At 40.1% G+C, this 23,128-nt stretch overlaps 1 protein-coding gene across 2 annotated transcripts in view; it reads right to left on the bottom strand.

The window, feature by feature from the left end:
- Positions 1 to 23,128, bottom strand: part of UBE4A (ubiquitination factor E4A) — a 37,638-nt gene that overhangs the window by 7,703 nt on the left and 6,807 nt on the right. Inside the window, exons 2-16 of one of the 2 annotated variants that reach the window (XM_068989406.1) lie at positions 21,389 to 21,550; positions 18,268 to 18,441; positions 17,546 to 17,658; positions 15,925 to 16,077; positions 15,240 to 15,420; positions 14,843 to 15,045; positions 14,321 to 14,512; positions 13,034 to 13,367; positions 11,859 to 11,979; positions 9,674 to 9,978; positions 7,984 to 8,116; positions 6,763 to 6,950; positions 4,646 to 4,746; positions 4,423 to 4,536; positions 2,768 to 2,942 (exon numbers count right to left, since the gene is read on the bottom strand). In XM_068989406.1, coding sequence (XP_068845507.1) covers positions 2,768 to 2,942; positions 4,423 to 4,536; positions 4,646 to 4,746; positions 6,763 to 6,950; positions 7,984 to 8,116; positions 9,674 to 9,978; positions 11,859 to 11,979; positions 13,034 to 13,367; positions 14,321 to 14,512; positions 14,843 to 15,045; positions 15,240 to 15,420; positions 15,925 to 16,077; positions 17,546 to 17,658; positions 18,268 to 18,441; positions 21,389 to 21,509 — 2,608 coding nt within the window. In that variant the 5' untranslated portion in view covers positions 21,510 to 21,550. The remainder of the gene's footprint in view (positions 1 to 2,767; positions 2,943 to 4,422; positions 4,537 to 4,645; positions 4,747 to 6,762; positions 6,951 to 7,983; positions 8,117 to 9,673; positions 9,979 to 11,858; positions 11,980 to 13,033; positions 13,368 to 14,320; positions 14,513 to 14,842; positions 15,046 to 15,239; positions 15,421 to 15,924; positions 16,078 to 17,545; positions 17,659 to 18,267; positions 18,442 to 21,388; positions 21,551 to 23,128) is intronic. The other variant, XM_068989407.1, reaches the window with a different exon arrangement.

Below are 23,128 nucleotides of genomic sequence, written 5' to 3'. Positions count from 1 at the left end.
TTCCTGTTAAAAGTATTATACTAATTGATGAACTTCAATGTGTATACATACACCTTTTAGACTTATTATATCCTGACTGCTAGGTCACTAATTCCAAAATAATTACACACATATATGCCAAGTGCAACAAGCCAAGTAGAGTACAGCTTGTTTAGCATTGCTGGTTCTTAATTTTTCCATTTTAGTCATTATATATTGACTCTACTACTGGTGAAAGTTTAGTTCATATTCTTGTCCCTCTTCTCCTAATATGAATTTCCCTAATATATAAGCAGATCTTTGGAGAAATAATTTAGAATTTTTATTAAGAGCATGAAAATATCACTTACAGCAGAGCCACACAGTATTCTAAAAATTATATAATGTAATAATAATAATTATATATATATACACACACACACACACACCTTTTTTTGGCTGACATAGCAAGATACTTTATTGGAAAAGGGTGCATGGGCAGAGAGCAGGAGGGTAAGGGAACCCAGGACGACTGCTCTGCCATGTGGCTCACAGTCTCAGGTTTTATGGTGATGAGATTAGTTCCTGGGTTTTCTCTGGCCCATCATTCTAACTCAGGGTCCTTCCTGGTGGCACATGCATTGCTGAGCCAAGATGGATGCTAGGGAGAAGGATTCTTGGAGGGGGTAGAGCAAGTGGCATCTCCTTTTGACCTTTCTCAAATTCTTCCGATTGGTGGTAGTTTAGTTCCGTGCTCCTTACCAGGACCTCCTGTCATAAAATAACTCACGCTAATTCCTACTATGGTGCCTGGACAGGGTAGGCAGATTCAGTCAATGTGTTTCCCCTAAGAGCTCCCAACTCAGAGACTTCATGCTCAAGATACTTCTTGGGAATTGGGGCAGAGGTCTCTTTGTTCTGTAACTAGTTTCAGCTGACTGCTGCTGCTGCTAAGTCGCTGGAGTTGTGTCCGACTCTGTGCGACCCCATAGACGGCAGCCCACTAGGCTCCTCTGTCCACAGGATTCTCTAGGAAAGAATACTGGAGTGGAGTGGGTTGCCATTTCCTTCTCCAGTGAGCTGAGAGTGGGTATACTTTTAATGAAGATTTTAATCATTTTTTTGCTTACTTTCAGAGTACCTATCATTAAATCTTTCTAAATTCTCCACCAGAAATGTAGAACTCTCAAAAACAGTTTTTAGAGATGTTTTTTGGACGTTTCCATTCATCACTCCGATCTGGACTCCAATTTTATAGGCCTATAGTGTGGTGGTCACACAAGCTACCTCCACCATCAGCCTGGGAACTACCTTTGCATCTCTCTTATGGGATTCCACTTTCCTCCTTCATTCTGACAGAGTATGTTTATCTCTCTGTAGCTTCTCTAGAAAGCGTAAATTGGAAGTAAATTTGATACCATCACCTCTGAAAATTTCCTTACATTTACCCTCAAACAGGATTGACAGTTTGGCTGGCTATAGAATTCTAGGCTGAAAAGATAATTTTCCATCAGAACTGTGTTACAGCTTCAAATGTCACTGTTGTGATATTTGAAGACATTTTGATGCTTAAACCGTTGCACATTACCTGATTTTTCTCGGGGACCTTTCAAGATCTCCTCTTTACCCTGATTTTCTAAAATACCTCAATGATATACCTTAGTGTGGGGGTCTTGAAGATTCCCTGTGCTGGGCACTTGGGGGCTCCTTTTGATTTAGAACCTCTTAGTTTTGGGGAATTTGGAGGGTTTTATTTCTTTGCTCCCTTTCATTGTTCTGAGACTTTCTAGATTGATATTTTCTTCTTCTTTCTCTTCTAATTTCCATCTTTTTTTTTCTGTTCTGCTTTCGTTGAAGAGTTCCTTGAATTTATTTTCTAACTGTCCTACTGACTTTTCAAAATTTCTGAAGTTGTATTTTCAATATTCAAGAGCTCTTGTTCTTTGGATAATCTCTGGTATTGCCTCTTTGTTCTTGTCTTATGTATCCTGTATCTTTTTTTCATCCCTCTGAGACTTATAAACGCCTTTGAAGGCATTTTCGGCTATTATTTGTGTTAAGAGGATCTTCTCAAATTCCTGGTGATCCTTGGTTGTCATTTCATATGTGTGTGTGTGCCCTTAGTCACTCAGTTGTGTCTAACTCTGTTGACCTCATGGACTGTAGCCCACCAGGCTCCTCTGTCCACAATTTTCCAGGCAAGAATACTGGAGTGGGATTCTCCAGGGGATATTCCCAACCCAGGTCTCCTGCATGGCAGGGAGATTCTTTACCATCAGAGCCACCAGGGATGCCCCCATTTCATATATAACCAATATAAATTATTAATGGAAGTTTTTACTTTTAGATACAAAGTCTTTCAGTGTGTATTTTCTACTTACAGCACATCTCATTTCTGACTAGTTGCAGTTTAAATGCTTGGCAGACTCATGTTGTGAGTGGCTACTGAACTGGACAGTGGAGCTACAGAGGGAGTAGAGATAAATGTCTCTGATCTACCACATTTAACCAGAGTTCAGGGATATTTTTTCAAGTCAACACAAACACCCCCAAATATATTTATATGGCTATGTTGTCCTCAAGAAAAATGACAGTAACTTATGCTTTCTGGCAGCTGTGTGAGGGTGACTGTTTCCTCATTTCCATGTCAACAATGGGCAACATTCTTTCTGAAGCTTCTCTAGTGATTCACTTCCTCTCAGACTGTGGAGGAGGATACTGTCACCAGAGCCTTAGTGGGGCTGATCCCTCAACTGAAACAGATCTTAACCACTGCATTTTTGGGGAAAGTAGTGTGTTGTGTCTTTACCTGATGTCAGAAACGCAAGGGTACCGATTGTTTCATTGGACATGATGTTATGGAAACGTGCTAACTGTCCAAACATCTGTAGGCCAGCCTCCTTCTCTCGGCGGGCTTCTGGAGTCAGACTATCCCATTCACCTCGGTCCTTCTCAATTTGCTGAATCTTTATCTTGCTCAAATACTACAGAAAGCAGAGGTGGAATGGATCAGAGGACAAAGTGTATTGAAAGGAAGATGATATTTAAGAGGTCCTATTTAAAATCTAGTCCACTACGCTGGGAAAGCCAAGGACTACATAAGAGACAGGAGGCTTTATTAAGTTTAAAAAGAAATTGTGGAGAGATTTCCCTGGTGGTCCATTGTTTAAGGCTCTGTGCTTCCAATGCAGGGGGCGTGGGTTCCTGGTTTGGGAACAGATCCTACATGCGGCATGGTACAGCCTTTAAAGAACTTTTTAAAAAAGAAACTGTGGAAACATTGTTTCAGTCTGGGGAGAGTAATGGGCTATTCCCCTGGAAATATTATAGTCTATGAAAGAGAAAGGAGGATAAACAGTATATGAAACGTTGATAAAAGCAAATAGGCTACAGGGGAAAAAGGCTGACCCCTTCCTGAAAGAAGGAAAGCAAAACCACCCCCCAAAACTGCTTATCAAAAAACAAAGCTCTATCAAATACGCAAGATGTCTGGAAGGAGAACCATAAATATTTAAAGCCCTCTATTTCTCATCACTCTTGCTGCTGCAGCAAGCATGTTATGCTTATAGCCCATGGAGATGCCATTTGTGTCATTCATTCTCTCATACAGCTTTCGCTGAGAAAGGTCTATTTATTACAGGACTTGTTTTCTAAGGCAACAGATCTAAAAATCTTCAAGTATGGGATTATGATCAAAGCAGAAGCATTTTTTTACAAATTAAATACAAGTTACTGGGAGACTGCTAATCAACACGAGGTGTGTGTGGGCTATCTGACAGTCTACCCTCATGACTTACCTGCTCTGTCTCCCTCTGGGTTACTGCCCTGTCTTACATCTGTTGCAGATAAAGGGAATTTTTATAGGAGCAAGAAGCAGCTCCAGAAGAGATGGTTAAGCTGAAGCAGCTGAGTGGCCTCTGGTGTATGTAGTAAAACTCATGTTTCACATAGAGCTAAAGATTTGGGAAGCAGTGCACAAACGAAAAATACTGATGATCTGGAGTCTCTATGTGAAAAAAATTACCCAAACCAGAGACTTTTTTCAAATAGTGGCATAAAAGTCAGTCTTTTAGGAAAGAGGGGTAAGGATCATTGCTTTGGTTGGTCGCTGTTACCGATGTCTTGCAATGGAAGAAAGCTGAAAGTCACTAACTGAATGACAGTTCTCTGATTTCTTTTTGTAGTGCTAGACTGGTTAGTTGAGCCAGTCTGGCCTTTCTTTCACACTTTCTTTTCCACTCTGCCAAAATCTCATCCTAGCTCATAAGGCTTCGGTGACCCTTGATCTTGGTCTCTAATGGAAGAATATCTATCAAATTAAAACGGCAAGGTTGGCAGTACATTACTACTTGCAAAATTTTGGTGTCTAAGACAGGTACTTGGGGCATAAGGATTGCTCTGTCATGACTAAGAGGTAAAAAGTATGTATGATGGTATAAGAGCAGTTAAATCTGTTTGTTTTACCTGTATGGCTTCATCCAGAAGGAAAATGGCATCATTCATTAGCAGGTTAAGAAAACGGAGGAAAAGTGGGGGATTCATGGCTTCTAAATTCTTAGAGGCATAGTCAGCCAAATCCTGTAAGACCCAACCCAAGAGAAAACCAGTTTAGTCTTGAATCACAACCCACTGGGGCTTATCTGCAGCGACGATAACTCAGTTTTGGTTTCACCAAAAACACTCTCACCTTAATGCTCTCTCGATAGGTATCTGTTCCCCACATGTACTTGAGGATGGGATACATGGGGCGGCGGTAATTAAACTTCTGCTCAAACTGATGGGGGTCTCCTGGAGTAAGGCAGAGCAAAACATCAGCAAAGCCAGTGGCGTTAGAGAAAGAATATGAGCTTATGTCTATCTGCAGACAGATGGCTATCAATCCTGTCTAACTCTTTGTGACCCCACAGACTGTAGCCCACCAGGCTCTTCTGTCCATGGGATTTCCCAGGCAAGAAAGATGGAGTGGGTTGACATTTCTCTCTCCAAGGGATCTTCCTGACCCAGGGATTGAACCTGTGTATGCTGCATTGGCAGGTGGATTCTTTATCTCTGAGCCACTGGGGAAGCCCAATGTCTATGTGTAGCCATTTTCAGAAAATTCTGAATGTGTTAAGGATACTGGTAAAGCCAGTCCTGGGAGTTTATAAAGATCTAGAGTTGTAGCCAAGTGTTTACTTATTTCCTTATCGACAGAACAAGAGGGAGACAGATATAAAGGATACAGACCTCAGAAAAGGATGAGGTCTGAGCTGCAAAATAAAAGCCAAGGGAAACAAATGCTTTCACATCCAAACATAGAGTGCTTATCTGACTCTGAATGAGGCCTCTGAGCTAGCCATTGTGGCAGTGACAGCCACGTGCAGCGTCGGCCACTAAGTTATCCCCACATTCTTCACGGATAACATCCCAACTGTGGGACCAACTGGGTCCTGATTACTCTGAAAAATCAGGCCAGGAGCTGAAAACCTGAGGCTTGTACAGCTTTTGACATGCCAAAGGTACCACTAGAGCTCTATAGGCTGGGTCATATAATAAAGGAGGAGTGTGGGATTTGGAGTCAGAAGACTTTGGTTTTCCTTCTGGGTCCATTTAATGCAACTCTCTTAAATCTTTTTCAACTTCTACTTTCTCAGAAAATAAAAATTATTATAATTCACCCTCGGGACTTCCCTGGTGGCCCACTGCTAAGACTCTGCATTCCCAAGGCAGGGGGCCCAGGTTCATCCCCTGGTCAGGGAACTAGATCCCACATGTCTCAATTAAGAGCTTGCAAAAAAAAAAAAAAAAGAGTTTGCATGCTGCAACTAAAGATTCCACATACCACAACAAAGACTGAAGATCCTGAAAGCCACAGCTAAGACCCTGAGCAGCCAAATAAATAATTATTTTATAATTCATCCTCCAGTATTACAACCAAAGAGTTGTAGTGGCCATAAAATGAGATAATTGAAGTGTGTATTGTGCAACTTCTTATATATATATGTATATATATATAATTTAAATTTACATATACTATCTCAATCATCACTTCAACCCCATTTTACAAATGAGGAAATGAAGTCTCAGAGGTGAGCAAGTAATGAAGTCCAAATTCTAATATAGAAAAGCAGTCAGTAAAATGCTAAATATCTCTTTAATGTTAACTGTATTTATCACCGGATGGTAGGACACTCCCTTTAAAGGAGTCTTAAATAACTGCTTTGCTATCTTGTTTACTGGTTGAGATGGGATAATGCTTAACAGCATCTCAGGGTTAGAGCTCAAAAGGCCATGAGAGAAATTAGGGAATGTTTCCTGCTGTTATTCTTAATCTAACAAACTGCAGGAGAGTTAAGACTGTCTGGACAAGATAAAAGAATATGTCAATTAGGGTTAGCACACTGTCTTACTCTTCACCATTCTGTAATTTTGAGGCAAGAAAAATATAAAGACTCAGGTTTTAATTGGACAGCCGAATTTATTTGAATATGAGTCTATCAAAAAATATAGTAAAGTTATTAAGAGTATATGTCTTTCTTTTTTAAAGTGAGATAGAGCTGATTCTACCACTTAGTTGTATGACATAAACAAATAATCTTTTTTGAGCATCCATGTCTTCACAGGGAAATGGGAATAATACAGTAAAACTTTCCTGTATTTTTGACAAGGAAATTTTGACAAGGTGGTGACCAGGAAACAATGTGAGAAAAGCACTTAGCATCAAGGTAGCACATGGTAGATATTCAGTAAATGATGGCTTATGGTATTTTCCATTTAAAAACTGATTAAGCGATGCATTAACTTCTTGGTTCTAGATTGCTTTACCTGTAAACTCAATGTCCACAAAGACCTTGATGAGAGCTTCTGCAAGGTGGGATGCATAGGGAAAGTTGCAGAACACACGTTTCCGGTGGAAGACACTGGATACTAAAGGATTTGGGGTCTGATCCATGTGGGGCATCACTGCTTCCAACACCTCAGCCAGTTTGGCCCTTAGGTGGGGATTCTTCATCCTATGAATAGGGCAGAAAGCAAACTGACCAAGCAGAAAACTTTACTCCCAAATTTGTAACTGTTTTTCTCCACATGAGGAATCAAAACAGCATATCATCAATAATATCTGTACAGAGAGTTATAGGAGAAAACACTACTGAGCAGTTTTGAGTCTGTCAATTTCTTGGGGATATGCAGAGTATATCATTCAGTTCTTAAGATCACAGCTTATCAATAATGAGGGTGAGAATGTAAGTTTCTATTTAATGCTCTGCCATTCTGTTTATTTCTCTTTAATAATGCATTACTTACTGTTTACTATTCTCTGACAGCTTCACCTGGAATAAACTTGCCTTTCCAGGCTTTCTGGCGGTAAGGACCAGGATATAATTAATTATTCTACATTACTTACAATGCATCCCAGGTGTGCCTAACACTTGTTGGTTCAGAACTTCTCACTAGGCCCATGCAGTTCAGTGGAGGAGTGGGTTCTGTCTACGTCTCAATGACATATCTCAGGGGACTGTGGCTCTGCAGAAAATTCTCACTTACGTACACATTGTTTCTTTTGGTCTACCACCACCAGGAAATCAGAGGAGCAACGCTACAGGTCAGTGAGCAACTTCCTCTGGGAAAAAGGACTAGAAGCTGTGAATGGTAAGTCTTGAGATCATAGAGCATTTACCGAAGTTTACTGCTCATCCAATTCAGGACCGTAGAGCAAACTTTGTTATCAGACATTAGAAGATCATTAGCGCCTGGCAAGTTCTCTGGCATGAAGGTTAAGTATTTTAACCAGGGACTAGCAGGGGAATTCCCATCTGGTACCTTATATGCAGGTTCAAATTCTCTGTGGGCAAAGTCCTTTGTTTATTATGCCTCTCAAGTATGGGATTTTGGGCTACTCATAAGGATAGTCAGGTGATTCATTACTGTTAACACACTTCTGAAGGCAACCCCTTATGATTCAGGCTTGTTTATTTCTTGGGTTAGAAGTCTTCTGAATGTTTCACAGCTCTGCACTGTGACAGAACCACGCTTTCAGCACTTCACCTTTCTATGCTTCCAGTGAAAATGGTGATAAAATGAAGGACATGTTCCAAGGAATCTGCCGATGTCTCCAAGATGTCATCGGCAAAGCGACGAAGAAAAATGAGGAAATCGCCCAAGTTATCTGCAAAAAATTCTGAGAAAGAAAATTTTCACTGGAATTAGCCAAACATCTGACTCTCTGTATTAAGCAATATTTAAATTCTTCTCTTTTTCTCTACTTAGTGAAGGTTTACAAGAACCCCAAATGTCTTGCAGGTACTAGGAAGGATGCTAAGTTTAAAAAATGCAGAACCTCCTTTGAATATAAGGCAATTTTTAGTTTTATCCAAGTAAATGGAAGAACAGTAGAGATATAAAACGCTGTTAACACACCAGTGCAGTTTAAGTACACCGATGGATATAGATTCCACACTCAAGGTTAACTGTGAGTTAAAATAACCCTTTAGGTGAAGAATCTTGAATAAAGATGAAAACATTAGATGACTATGGTCATCAGTCTCTGGGGTGCTCCACTGATCCTAGCCCTCTTGTATTTATGCCCTTGTGTATCTCCTCCTCTGCTACTCCAGAGATGATGGCATGTCATTTCCATAATTAGGTTATAAAAGCCTACAGCTTCCATTTTTGTCCCCTGATCTGAGAGACGCCAGCTGCCATACCATGAATAGTTACTAAAGAAAGTCCTGTGTGGCCTGGAAAAGAAGCCAGCAAGCAACTGTGATCTGCCAGCAACCACATGACTAGGCTTGTAAGCAGATCCTCCAGCCCTGGTCGAGTCTTCAGATTCCTATGGCCCTGGTGGATAGCCTGGGTGCAACTTTATGAGAGACCAAAGTCAGGACCATGCAGCTAAGCTGATCCTGGATTGTTGACCTGAGGGAATTGTGTGTAATAATGTTTGTTGTTTGAAGTTGCTATGTTTGGGGTAATCTGTTACTCAGCAATCAATGACTAGTACAGGGATTAAGAGCATGTAACCTGTACCAAGGGGAAAAGAAGTACAGGGGGATAAATTAGGAGTTTGGGATTAACACATACATACTACTATATATAAAATAGGTAATCAACAAGGACCTACTGTATAGCACAGGAAATTTCTCAAATTTCCCAATTATATGGAAAAAAAAAATCTGAAAAAGAATGTATGTATGTATATATATAACTGAATCACTTTGCTGTACACCTGGAACCAACATAATATTGTAAATCAACTATATCCCAAGATAAAATAAAAATTAAAGAAAAAAAATGTAACCTAAATTTGATGGAGAATATCTGCTGACCCCTCAACCAATATAACAGACAAACACACTCTCTGTTCTGGGTTAACCAAGAAGAGATGACTTTTTTCCCCTAAGGACTAGCACAGGGGGGAGGGTTAGAAAGATAAACTTGTAAGTTGAATGACAAACTATATTAATGATAGAAACTAACAGCTCTGAAAACCCTGACTGCACTTCACCCTCTTAAGACTATTTTCTGATCTGCAGAGCAGTGGCAACATAACTGAGGAACCAGCTGTCAGTTCTCTCAGGCTCTGACCAACAGACATTATCTACAAGTTTGAGTTGTTTCTCCAAAACAGCTGAATGATAGCTAAGGTAGGATATTTTGCGTATTATACTTCCAGAATGACCCAGTTAAACTCAGATGCCTATAAATAGGAAGTTCCTAATGAGAGCCAGCTCACCTGGCACGTAAGCCAAAGAACTGTAGCCATCTGGCAAAGGAAAAGTCAGCTCCATCAGCTGTGAGCCCTCGTTGCCTATGGCCAGCTGAACCAGGAGAATAGCCACGGACACCTGCAAGTTTAGGCAGTTTTGTAGCATCTGTGGCTCACTCATGGCCGTCTTGGTAGAAAGATAGATGGTCATCAGTCGTTCAAACTGCTCCCGGAGGTTGTCAGCAGCAGGGCTGGAACTTTGCTGAGCGTCCCGCCAGGCTACCTGCAGCCGATGCAGATTCTGATTGATTTTTACCATCTGATCATGCAACCTGCCCTCAAGAAAGCAGAAGAGACTGGGTCAGAAGGCTCACATACAGATGGTTGAGTACAGACTGTTTCTGAAAAACAATTCCTCATATATTTAGGATGTAGGGCTGCAGTTGTGATAACACAGATATCACAAAAGTTACTGACAGGATGGGGCTGGGAGCAGAGCACCGGGAAAATGTTATTCAACATATAGTTAGTTGCCTTTGGCCGAAATGCACTATCCAAAGAACAGTGGCTTGGCTGAGCAGGGTGTAGAGTGGGCTTTTATTATGTATGCTATATAATGATTAGGCAAAGTACAAGATAGTTTGACACCACCCAAGGGCAATGATTGTACTTGGATGTGGGTATATGGACAGTCTTTTCATGGTTAGTAGAGAACTAAAGCTGGTGAGAATGGAGTCCAGATTAGCAATGGTGATGGTAGTGGTGGTTTAGTCACTAAGTTGTGTCCGACTTCTGCAACCCCATGGAATGAGGCCTGCAGGGCTTCTCTGTCCTTGGGATTTCCCAGGCAAGAATACTGGAGCGGGTTACCATTTCCTTCTCCAGGGGATCTTCCTGACCCAGGGATCAAACCCAGGTCTCCTGCACTGCAGGCAGATTCTTGACAGAATCTGGGCACTTCCCAGATTAGCAATGACCACATATAAACCAGAAGCCACCTGGAATGCAACCTAACAGCAGCTTCCAGTCCTCGGATGGTCAATAAAAATTAAATGATTCTTCAGAAAGGGTCATCCAAATGTTCTCAATGAAAGGAAGACCCCGAGTTCAATGTCATGGAGAGTTGTGTCTGTGTGTACAGTCCAAACTCATTCTCTCTGGCCCTGTGGACGATGTTTAGTGTTAACTAGCCAATAATGAGAAACTAGATGACTTTCATTTTGTGTTTTAACAGGTTAATAAATACATTGTAAGTTGTTATCTACTGTCTCATTTAAAATATCAATGACAGAGAGAGAAAGTATCTCTAGTAAAGATATAATTTCATTTTTTGAAAAATCTGATGAGCTTTGAAAAATGCTGTGTCATTTTAAGTTTCCCAAAAAGGCATTAAAAATTGCTGTCCTCAATATGCCTTCCTATAATATGAGGGAGTAGCTATTTTCCCCCTTATTTATAAAATGCTTGTCACAATCAGCTAAATCAGAGGGGGAGAAAAATCATAGAATGACATGTGGTTAGCCAGAACCAAAACATTTTTGGAAGTTACACACCTTAGCTTTCAAATTTTCACACATCCAGAATCCTCTTTGATACACAGATTTTTATGATCGTTCTGAAATCTCTTAAAACATTTTTTTTGTCAATTTTGTCTCTCTATACCATAGAATAAAGCTTTCTCTTTTTTCATCAGGCATAATAAGTAATGAAAACTGAAGAGCAGAATGTGAAATGTTAAATGAAAATTCCACTTGTGTGGAAGACAAAAGGAAGATAGTGATTTAAAAAATGTGCAGATCAAGAGAAATATATAGTGTATCTTTACACTATATTTATATAATATAGTGTATCTTTAATTTTTAAAAAAGTTTAAGAGGTCAAAAATGCAAAATAAATTCAAGGTACATGGATAAAGCCAGTTGATCTAGACACAGATTAATGCGTGTAATGCCCTTTTCCTATTAGATCCTAATGTAAGCCTTCAGAATAAAGTGAGATTGTTATGCTTCTAAGTCGCTTCAGTCGTGTTCGACTCTGTGTGACCCCAGAGATGGCAGTCCACCAGACTCCCCCATCCCTGGGATTCTCCAGGCAAGAACACTGGAGTGGGTTGCCATTTCCTTCTCCAATGAGATTGTTATAATACTCACTTTTAACCTTCTGATATCAACACAACCAAACAGTTCTTTCCTAATGACAGCAGAGGAGCTACCTGTGAAATCCCAAGTACAAGGTGTACTCTGTCAGGACAAGGTTCTCTGTTACAAGGTTGTAGTTCTGGGGAAACTTTGGCTCCTGTACAGCTGGAATCAAACAGGTCTCTTTGTCCAAACCTCAAAGAAATGAAAAGGAAGAGTAAATGTCTTGCCATAGACATCTATCTTGGCTCCAGTGTCCCCTTATTCTAGTTCAACTTCCATCCTGCTTCCAGTGAATTGAGTAATATCTTCTAAAAAACAGATCTTGTAACATTCCTACTCTATTGGTTTAAAAATGTCTTTTAGCTTCTGTCTATAGAAATGCAGTTAAATCTCTTTAGCTTGGTCATGAAATCACCAAAAATGAAAAGGAATAATAGACAGCACTGTAGATTTTTCCAGGAGATAGGTAATCATTTGTTACTATTCTGTGCTTTTCTGTATATAAGATTATTTGCTTTTGAGCATGTGTTACTTTTGTAATTAGAAGAGTTAAAAAACTGGGAGAAAGTACATAATAATTAAGAGTGATTCATTTTAAGTGGTAGAACTAAGAGTGGTTTATTTCCTTGTTTTCACTTCTCTGTATTTTCTCCAACTTGGCTTCAACATTCTCCCTCCCTAGGCTTATTTTCTGCCAGTTTCCATACCCTTTCCCCCAGCTACCCCGTGTTCTAGCCACGTGGAGCTTCCCACAGCTCCTTAGTTGTTTCACAGCTCTGTACCTTCATAGTTATTTCCTCTATAAAAGGGACTCCTTTGCTTGATAAACCCAACACATTTTTCAAGACTCAGCTATGAAGACCTCCACCTTCTGCAGAATTCATCATTTACTGACTTCTCTGGATTCCTATAGCTTAGCCCTAGACTGTATTATGATGATCTGTTAACATATCTGCCTCCTTTTGGAGCCTTTGAGTTCAAAAAAGACAGGGACTGTCCTTTATTCATTTTCCTAAGAATGAATGAATGAGTGAATATCCAAGTCTGTCAAATTCAGAGAGAAGGTCTCAGTAAAGCATAACATCTAAAACTATCAGTTTTTTAAAGTCTGTCTTTTAAAAATTTATAATAGCTTTTCCTTTTGCCTTATCTTCTTTGAGAAAGAGGGACCTCTGTGGAACAGGATATGGAAGTGAAGGCCTTATGTTACACACACACAGTTTTGAGAAGACCAGCTTCCCCCTACCTCTCATGTGTACATTTTTTATTTTTCGTTCTTCATCATTCAACTCCTTCAGGGCACAGTAAGTAGGATTAAAGGTGAGGATCCGAGAGGATCTGGGTTTGCAAAATGGCTGGCATAGCTTCAGGAGAGCAGCACCCAGATTCAGAAAGAAGGCATCCGAGGCATACATTTGGAAGAAGATTTCTGGCATCTGATTGGCCCAAATCTTGGTGCGGCCTGCGTTTGCATGCAAACAGTTTCCGAGCCAGGACAAGATACAGTGTTTGGTTTCTGGAGAGAGCTGGAGTAGGTTCTTCAGCATCTGGTAGATCTTTTCATGGAACCGAGCCATGAACTGTTTAACCAGAAAACACAACCACAGAACATTCCAGTTGCACAATCCTAATATTTGTTACTCTCAAACCTTAGCCACGGGTGATTTCCCAAAATACACGAATCCTTATCTTTCCCTTACTCTCCCTGTGCCTTACCCTGCCCCCCTATTTCTGATTTAAAAAAATAATAATAATTCTGGGCACGTGTAAGTCTTCCTGATGAGCTGCCAAACTACAGCTAGCATTTACATAGCTTTAGAGTAGGGGCAGTAGCAGCAGCAGAGTCGGGGCTGGTCAAGTTTCTCTTCTGAAGGCCAGATGATAATTATTTTCAGCTTTGCATGCCATATGGTTTCTGTAGCACCTATTCAGCTCTACCACTGTGGCATAAAGTCAAGCCATAAACAATACACAGAAGTATGGCTAGGTTTAAGACAACTACTTACAAAAAAAGGCAACAGGCTGGATTTGACCACTGCTATAATTTGCCAACCTCTGCTTTAGAAAGGTGTGATGATGGGAGATTTAAACTGCCCCCAATTCAACCGCTGATTGCTGTATGTTGGCCAGACTTCTACCATATAATTTATGCTAGGAAGCCCAAACAAAGATGACATAGGGGAAAGGAGGAAAAAGAAAACAATTTGGCTTTTAAGCTGGAGTTCATTCAGAAGATTTTAGGAGCTGAAGTTTTAAGAAATACCTTGGTGAGGAAAATGAGAATTGAGAGCAGGTGACTGTGCTACAACACGGGGCAAAGAATAGTAGCAGCTTATTCTGAACCAAACAAGGGTCTGTCCTCTGCTCTTAGCGCATGCTAAAAAGAGGGCCATTTTTTTACACGATTACGGTAGAGAGTCACCCAGATCAATCTGCTTTCCCAAAAGGCTCAAGCAGCCTTGTCTGCATTTGCTTCCTGAGGAAACAATACTTAAGAGATTGAGGACTGGAATGCACCAGGAAACAGCTCCACCTGATGAATGTTGGCCTCTTGTACTTTGATCTCCTGAGGACTGGAACGAGATGGGTTCAGGAAGTAGCCATGATTTTCTATGACTCCCGGTGTCTTTAATAAGCAGGAGATATTCAAGATTACTCCTAGCAAGGTCTTCTGGTACATCTGTCCATTACTTGGATCCTTGGGCTGAATGTAGTCTACAAAAACCTGTAGGAAAAGACAAGTCCTAGTCAGTTGTCTGTATGATGAGGTAAGTGATGGGGTGAGAGAGCTTCAAAGAGTTAAGACTATACAACAACCGGGACTTCCCTAGTGGTCCAGTGGTTAAGCATCTACCAATGCAGGGGATGTGGGTTCGATCCCTGATTGGGGAACTAAGATCCCACAAGCCACACAGCATAGTCAAAAAAACAAAACAAAACAAAAAAAGACTATGTAACAACCAATGTACCTTTCTTATACAATAGGTAATATTACACTGCCCTCAGGACAGGGAAGCATAAGCTTAACTGAACACATGTGAACTTTCAGACCTACCTTGGCCATATCCTTCTGCTTAGTGAAATAGAGAAGAATGTCCAGATACGCGTACAGCAGAATCTGGCAGAGTTCTAGATCTTTGATTCGGCCCAATAAAATGTCAAATACTGGAATCATGACTTCTGGAAATGTTCGAACTTCCTCATCTAATATCAAGGCTCCAATGACCTCATCCAGAAACTCAGCTACACCTTCAAAATCTGATGGAAGACAAACGAGAGAAGGCCAAAGGAATCTCTATATGCCTTTACACACAGCTCTTTACTTTGCTGAACTTTTGATAATTCTACTGGTATTGAAACCCATTTTATTCATTTATGCTGGAACCATAGTGGCTCTGAGGCCTTTTAATGCAATCAGAGGAATGTTACAGAAATCAAATGCAGACGCTCACAGATCTTGCTTATATACTCACGGCCTCCTAGGGTGGCTTCTACCATCAAATCTACCAGCTGCTCGTGGATGTTTTGGTCAACATAGATCTCTGGGGTGAGAAGAACTGTTCGGGTATTGGACACAGTGAGGTTCCTGCACTGTACTGCAAAAGGTAGTAGGTTCTCTGGAACTTTGGTAATCTGGAAACAGCAACAAAGAGAGGGAAGACGCTAGCTCTGTGACCTGGCACAAGGGCAGATAGAGCAAACAGAAGGGAAAAGACACTGTGTCTCAAAACAATAGGGCTTTGCTATGGATGCTTGGAAAGCCATGAGAGTTCATTCCTTGGGTTAAGGAATCACCTCTTAGAAATTCTATTGCTGGAAGTGATCAAGCTTAGTCTACTCTGTTATACACACCTCAGTAGAAATGAATTTATCAGATCTTTTTTTTTATAAAGGTGTGATTTTTTTTTTTTTTTAAGACGTTTGTAGAAAGAATAAGAGGCATTTGTTAACTGGGGAAGGGGAAGACCCCAAGCCACAGAAAAGGAGAGATTAAAACTTCAGAAAACAAACTTAACAGGACCTCTGATATCCAGTTCCAGATACACTATGATGTATACAAACTAATATAAAAGACACTGATCCAATCCTCTGGGTTACGTCATAGCCAAGAGTACTTAATGGCAATGATTTCTCTACCTCCTCCTTGGCTCTTTGAAAGCAGGAATAAAGGTAACAAAAACTGTGCCTCTCCCCTGCATCTCGATCAGCAGAGAGATTCAGTGTTGTAGAAGAAGTCATGTTAATCAAGTGGTTGCCTGGATCTTGAAGTAATAAGCGAGTGAAGACAGCCTATTAGGAAAAACAAAGAAACAAGAATACTAAATCACTGCAAAGTTAATGTAACTTTGCATGACATTTTTATTTATTTTACATAAATAAATACATTTTAAAATTTTTATTTATTTTTACATTTTTTTACTGAAGTATAGTTGATTTACAATGTTGTGTTAGTTTCAGGTGTACAGGAAAGTGATTTAGGTACACACACACACACACACACACACACACATACACATCTATTCTTTTTCAGATTCTTTTCTATTATAGGTATTATAAGATATTGAATGTAGTTCCCTGTGCTATGCAGTTGGTCTCTGTTGTTTATCTATTTTGTATACAGTAGTGTGTATCTGTTAATTCCAAACTCCTGATTTATCTACCTCCATCCCTGTCCACTGCAAAGTTAGTTTTAGAGCATCAAGACATAAAAGGTAATTTTGACACAGGTAATTACAAGAATCACAGAATGTAAAAGGGAAAAAAGGGCAGGAATATAGATGCAGACATAGAGAATGAACTTGTGGACACAGAGAAGGGAAGGGGAAAGCGGGGTGAATTAAGAGAGTAGCACTGACATATATACTACCATGTGAGAAATAAAACACCAGTGGGAAGTTGCTGTGTAACACAGGCAGTTCAGCTCAGTCTGAGAGAGGTGGGATGGGGAGGGTTGGTGAGAAGGCTCAAGAGGAAGGGGATTTATGTATATTAATACTTACAGATGATTCATACTGTTGTACAGCAGAAACCAACACAACATTGTAAGGCAATTATCCCTCAATTAAAAAAAATTATGTATACAAATTTAATTGTTTATATTGTTATCCTAAAGCAAGCTTAAGTGTCTAGCATAATCCCAAGCACAGAGTAAGCATTAAAAGAATATTTGTTGAATAGTGTGGAGAATGAGAGATTAAACTTATATGTGAAATCTACTACTCTTCATGATTGCTGATTTCACTCAGACTTTATATAGACAGTTTAAACGTATGAAGTTAAACTACAAGTTGTCAAGTGTCTTCCCCACCAAACTTTCATCCGTTTAATATTAATTAAGCACTTGTAAGGTAGAATGTAGTTTTGATTTTGAAAAAGATATAAAGAAAGAGAGGGGCCTTGGCCTCAATAAGTTAAATGTCTATGGGAGAGAGAAGAGAGGTACATAGAAAAGCCACTACATGGGATGGAAAGAGACGACTCTTGTAAGAGATGCAAGAGATTACTGTGAGTGCCCAGAGAGAAAATAACAACTTATACCTGGTGAAACTTTGCAAATGGGATGACTTGTTAACTGTGTCTTGCAGGATGGGTAGATTTGGACATGGGACCGTGGGTAGATGAGCAGATCCAAAAGAGGAACAACACAGACGGTTTAAGAGACAGAGCTAAGAAAGCCATGGTTGGAGAATGGGGAGCAGAATTCAGCTGCATGGCTGATTTTTACTGAAGGCACACGTAAGGAATGGAAGAATGGTACCTGCTCTACGTTGTTCATATCAAGCCAGTCTTGATCTTCCAGGTCTACTGCCATTTCTTCCAAATACACACACCGGCTGGGGATGCCATTCCCACTTTTCAGGCTCGGGTCACCTGAGAAATGGTTTTAGTCTGATAGGTTAAGAATAATGCTTCTGCCTTACACAGACAACTGATCTTGACAGCACTTCTCTCGAATCTGAAGTTTGACTCAGGTAATATCAGAGTGATCTTGACACACACAACAGTATCTACAGATTTAAACCTCCCACCCCCACCCCAAAGAGCACGTGCTTTGTTATAAACCTAACATCATGACATTTAAAGAGTAAATCCCAGACATCAGCAGTAGTTTGGGGCTTTAGCTACAGACAGGGCACAGAGGGGAAACACTATCTAATTCTTCTTGGGGCTTGCATCAAAATGTTTAGATCACCTCTGAGAAGAAAACAGACTTGGCTACCACTCCCATAGCCCTTTCAAAGTAGAAAAGGCAGCAGAAGCTACACAGTCCAGTCAGAATCAAAACAGAAATGAAAGTTGTATGTGTGTCAAAATACTGCTTTAACAAAAGCTTCCTTGAAAATATAAATAAACCCTGTGTTCCTGGGAGTTTGGTGGGTTTGTTTAACCATCAGATACAGTAAGTTTCTAAGAGTCAATCCCTAGCCCAAGCAGGAAAGATAGAGTAGTGAATCCATTGGCTGCAAATCTGTAACTCACTGTTGTCCAGAGTGATGAGGAAGATCCTTTGGATCATGTGATTGATGTTGAGTTGCTCACATATTTCCTGCTGTGAACGGAATGAGCGGCTGATCTCAGCCACAGAGTAATCAAATTCATCCAGGCTCTCTGACACACTATTATCCGAGTCATCTGGGCTGGCTGGGAGTTCATCTGCCAGAAAATGTAAGTCATTAACAGTTACAATCCTCTCTTTAAGAGAAAACCAAGTATGCATGATAAATGTCACCAAGCAGGGGAGGTTAATTTTGGATGTTAACTTATTAGTGAACATCTCAAGTCAGTCAACATCTTTTTTTTTTTTTAAATTAAGGTATCATTGGCATATATTTGTTTTAGGTGTACAACATGACAATATTTGTATATATTGTTAAATGATCACCACAATAAATCAGGTTAACATCTGTCACGGTACGTGTGTGTGTGCTAAGTCACTTCAGTTGTGTCCAACTCTCTGCGACCCCATGGACTGTGTAGCCCGTCAGGCTCCTCTGTCCATGCGATTCTGCAGACAAGAATACTGGAGTGGGTTGCCATGCCCTCCTTCAGGAGATCTTCCCAACCCAGGGACTGAATCCACGTCCTCTTCTATCTCCTGTGTAGGCAGGTAGATTTTTTACCACTAGCGCCACCTGGGAAGCCCCTATGTCACCATAAATAGCTACAATTTTTTTTCCTGTGGTAAGAACTTTTAAGGTCTACTTTCTTAGCAACATTCAAATACACATGCAACACAGTGTTGTTAACTACAGTCACCATGCTCTTCACTGCATCCTTATGCCTATTACTGGAAGTTTGTACCTTTTGGAACTCTTCACCCATTTTGTCACCCCCAACCCCTGCCTCTGGCAACTCCAAATCTAGTCTGCTTGTTTTTTTTTACTATTCCAGTGTAAGTGAGATCATATGGTATTTGTCTTTCTCTGACTTATTTGCCTCAGCACAGTGCCCTCAAGGCCCATCTACTGTCCACCTGAATAATGCTGCAATGAACATGGGGGTGCATATATCTTCTCCAATTAGTGTTTCTGTTTTCTTTGGATAAATACCCAGAGATAGAATTGCTGGATCATATGGTAGCTTTATATTTAATTTTTTTAGGAACCTCCATGCTGATATTTTCCATAGTGGCTGAACCAACTTACAATCCCACCAACAGTGCACAAGGGTGCCCTTTGCTCCACATCCACATCCCTGCCAACACTTATTATTTCTTGTCTTTTTGATAATAACCATTCTAACAAGCATGTAGTGGTTTTGATTTATATTGCTCCAATTAATGATGTTGAGCACTTTTTCATGCAGATGTTGACCATCTATATGTCATCTTTGGAAAAATATTCATTCAGATCCTCTGCCCATTTCTAAATTGGATTGTTTGGGGTTTTTTGTTATTGAGTTATATCAGGAAACATCTTAAGTACAGAATTCTGAAATCCCTGGTTATAAAATCTACCATATTTCAAAAACAAAGTTTTATTTTTTCTACTCATAATTAATTATATTCCATAATGCCAAAAGTAGCAACACTATCTTCCCTACAGAATCCTAGTGAGCAAAGAATTATCTAATAGATCAACAGGCCTTTAATTATATTAAATACATAGCTTTTCCCTGATTTTAAGAGAACACATTTTTGTTACTTTTAAACTTTTATTTATTTATTTTTGGCTGTGATGCTTGGGCAAAATTCTCAGATGCAGAGTTGCTTTAGTGTGGTGAACTGAGCAAAAGTGAAGCTCAATACAGGAGGTCAAAGGTTTTGTGACAGTACTAACTGCTGGAGGAAAACAGGTTAGACCTGGTGACCTGGCAAACTCAGTGTAAACAAACTAAGACGATGAGGTGCCAAAATAGTAACAGAAGGGCATGCACCTGACTTGTTCCCACTGCAATGCTCCCAGTCCTAGCCAGCCTTATGTCTGTTTATGGCCAGAAGGATGAGTGTTCAGTTGCTCTATTCCTATACCATTAAGGTCTCCTCTGAACTCCAAGAGTGACAGGTGCTGATTAGCAAAATTTCCCTCAATCACATACTTAAAATTTTTTTCTCATTTCCTTATTTTTCCAATTCCACACTCTTCAATCTCCTACAATCTCCTAATCCAAGGGTTCCCATTCTGAGCCTATATTTTAGAAATCTGGGAAAGTTTTCAGAGACTGAGACTCAGAGCTTCCTCTTTCCATCATGTTAAGGTCAGCATTACATGTATTTCTTCTCTGTTTCATCTGTCTCTGTCTACTACTCATCTGTCTTGCTCTCACTTCTTTTTTATTCAATCCTAATCAGAGAGTAAGGCCATATGTACACAGAAGTGTACATATCTGAACGCTTCTGAAATAAACAAAATAACGTTTCTCCTTTCCTAAAAACACATTTTTTTGGAGGGAGGAGAAAGGGAGCCATTTCTAGCTTGAAAGTTTGTGCATATGCTCAGAAAACTAATATATCTGGGAAACAGCATCCTAATTCTTCTAGTTCATATATTACCTATAGGGAGGAAGCTAGACTTGATCTTTACTTTGGTCCCAGATGAGGAAAATCACTTTTCTGATTAGTAAGATGTCCTAATTTTTTTCACATGAAGGGTAAGGGTCAGATTTTCCGAGAACTCTGTTCTAAAAGCAGTAAGCTATGAAAGAAGCATTTTGCTTGAGATAAGGCTCTGAAGCACTGGGCTTAAGAACAAATCTCATTTCTCTATAGGCTGGAAGGCTCTAAGTCTTCCTTTAACACACCTGCTGTCTACAGCTGCATGTGACTTGTTTCCCACACCTACCACTATAACCTCAGTTTCCTATGTTTTTAGCATCTTTGTTAAGTATCTTTCGCTAGATGATTTGTAAAACAAGAAAGCTTGACAGCTTTGGGAGCATGATGGGCATCTGTTACTCCAGAACCACCTGTTCTCTGGTCTTTTTAAGCCAGGGATAGGACAAGGAGAAGTCCCCCAAACCAAACTAACAACAAATACGAACAAAATACCAACTTCTGCCCTAAATATAAATTCCAGTTGCAATTAAGGACCCAAAGAATACTTAATTTGGGAAGACCCCATTCTAGGTCATCTCATCCGCTGCTATTGGCTCCTCCACTTACCAGATTGCTGCTTCAGCTGCTCTTTTTGGATTGCTGCAAACTGTTTGGCATCAGCCAAGGAGCCAAAAAGAGCAGCAAAGGGGTTACTTGAGATGTTGTTGTTATTCTCCTGGTCTGTCATTTCACTTTAAAGTATCCTCCATCCAGACCTAGGGGGAGGGGCTATAGAAAGGACAGGTATTAAGACGTGGAAGGGCAGATAACACAACAGTTGTGATAAAATCATAGTTGTTTCTTTTCCCATTCCTTGACTATGGTGTATTTTAAAAGGCTTTGGGTAAGACTTGCCAAATTTTGTTCCAAGATTCAAGGCGTTTTTGGCAAAATGGTTACAAACTGACCAACTGGAGAAGCTGGCCTGATTTGGGGGTGGCTAAAACCAAGAAACTTAAAAGATGCTCAGGAATGCATTTATCTGTTGGCATGTTCTATTTGCTATACCTTTTAAAAAAATAGGTTAAATAGAGAGGATTATTTAAGTCAAAGAGGAAACTGAGCTACTAGTGTAACAACAAAGTGGCACTTAAACATGACAGAAACTATGGATTTCTCACAAATCTCTAGGCGGGTTGACTAGTTCTCATTCAGGATGAGCATAAAGTGGTGCTTGTGCTTGCTCAGGCTTCTGTGACTTGCGGGTTGGAGCCAGGAACTCTTCAGCTATGCAGAAACTAAATGGAAGCCTATATGTCAGAGGTGGAATTGCAAACCAGGATAGGAATCAGATTAGGAGCATACCATGGGTTTTAAATCTATATTAAGCAATCCATCTCTACTTCCTGGCTTATGACTACTGATGTTTCTTCCTCCAAGAACGAAATGGTCTTTGCTTAATTCTACATTTAATCTTCCCTGTTTATCTGATTTTTACAATACTGAAGAAACACAATTCCTGGTGTGTAATATGATATAGATATATACCTCAAAGGTATTTAGAGGAGCTGACTGAGCCTGCATTTGCACTCTTCTGATAACATTTCCTCATCCAAGCGCCAAGGGGACTCAGGGGTATAGCGGGATGAGCAGAGCTCCCTGAAAGGCTTTCTCCCCTTTTGAAATTTTAAGGCCACAGCATAGAAATACAACCCTGAAAAGGGTGAGAAGAGACAAAGGGTATGAATATTCTGCTTACGAGGATGCTGAACTGCTACAAGGACAGAGGTTCTTAGAAGCAATGGGGTCAGGGATACAAGGCAGGAGGAAAAAAGAACATTTGCTTTACCTTTAATTGAGGTAAGACTCCTTACAGAATCACACTAACAAAAGCTAATACAAGTTGGAAAAGTTACTCTTTTTTGGAGAGAGACTATAACACTTCTTGACAGTTCTGAGGCATCTCTACCTGTTGCTTCGTGCTCCTCTGTTGAGCTTTCTGCCTAAAAGCTAATGATTACTGAGCTGTAATGACAGTCTAGTCTCGTCTCAGCATGCTGCTGGCCTTGACTACTTCAAAGAACTGAAAGCTCAGATGTTGCTCTATGTATTTTACTTTTTATTATGTATAGTTTAGTTGAGCTTAATCATGCAAAAAAGAAAGATAGCATACTTAAAGTTGGAATTAACAATCCTTGCGAGGTCTTTCCTTCTCTTTAAACATTGCACTATTGTTCACTCGCTAGGTTGTGTCTGATTCTGTGACTCCAGGGACTGCAGCACACCAGGCTTCCCTGTCCATCACTATCTCCTGGTGTTTGCTCAAACTCATGTCCATTGATTCCATGATGCCATCCATCCAGATCA

This window comes from Capricornis sumatraensis, chromosome 16 (genome assembly GCF_032405125.1).
Source record: "Capricornis sumatraensis isolate serow.1 chromosome 16, serow.2, whole genome shotgun sequence".
Lineage (NCBI taxonomy): Eukaryota > Metazoa > Chordata > Mammalia > Artiodactyla > Bovidae > Capricornis > Capricornis sumatraensis.
The sequence above is the reverse complement of the archived record's forward strand: the minus strand, read 5'-3'. Positions and strand labels throughout refer to the sequence as shown.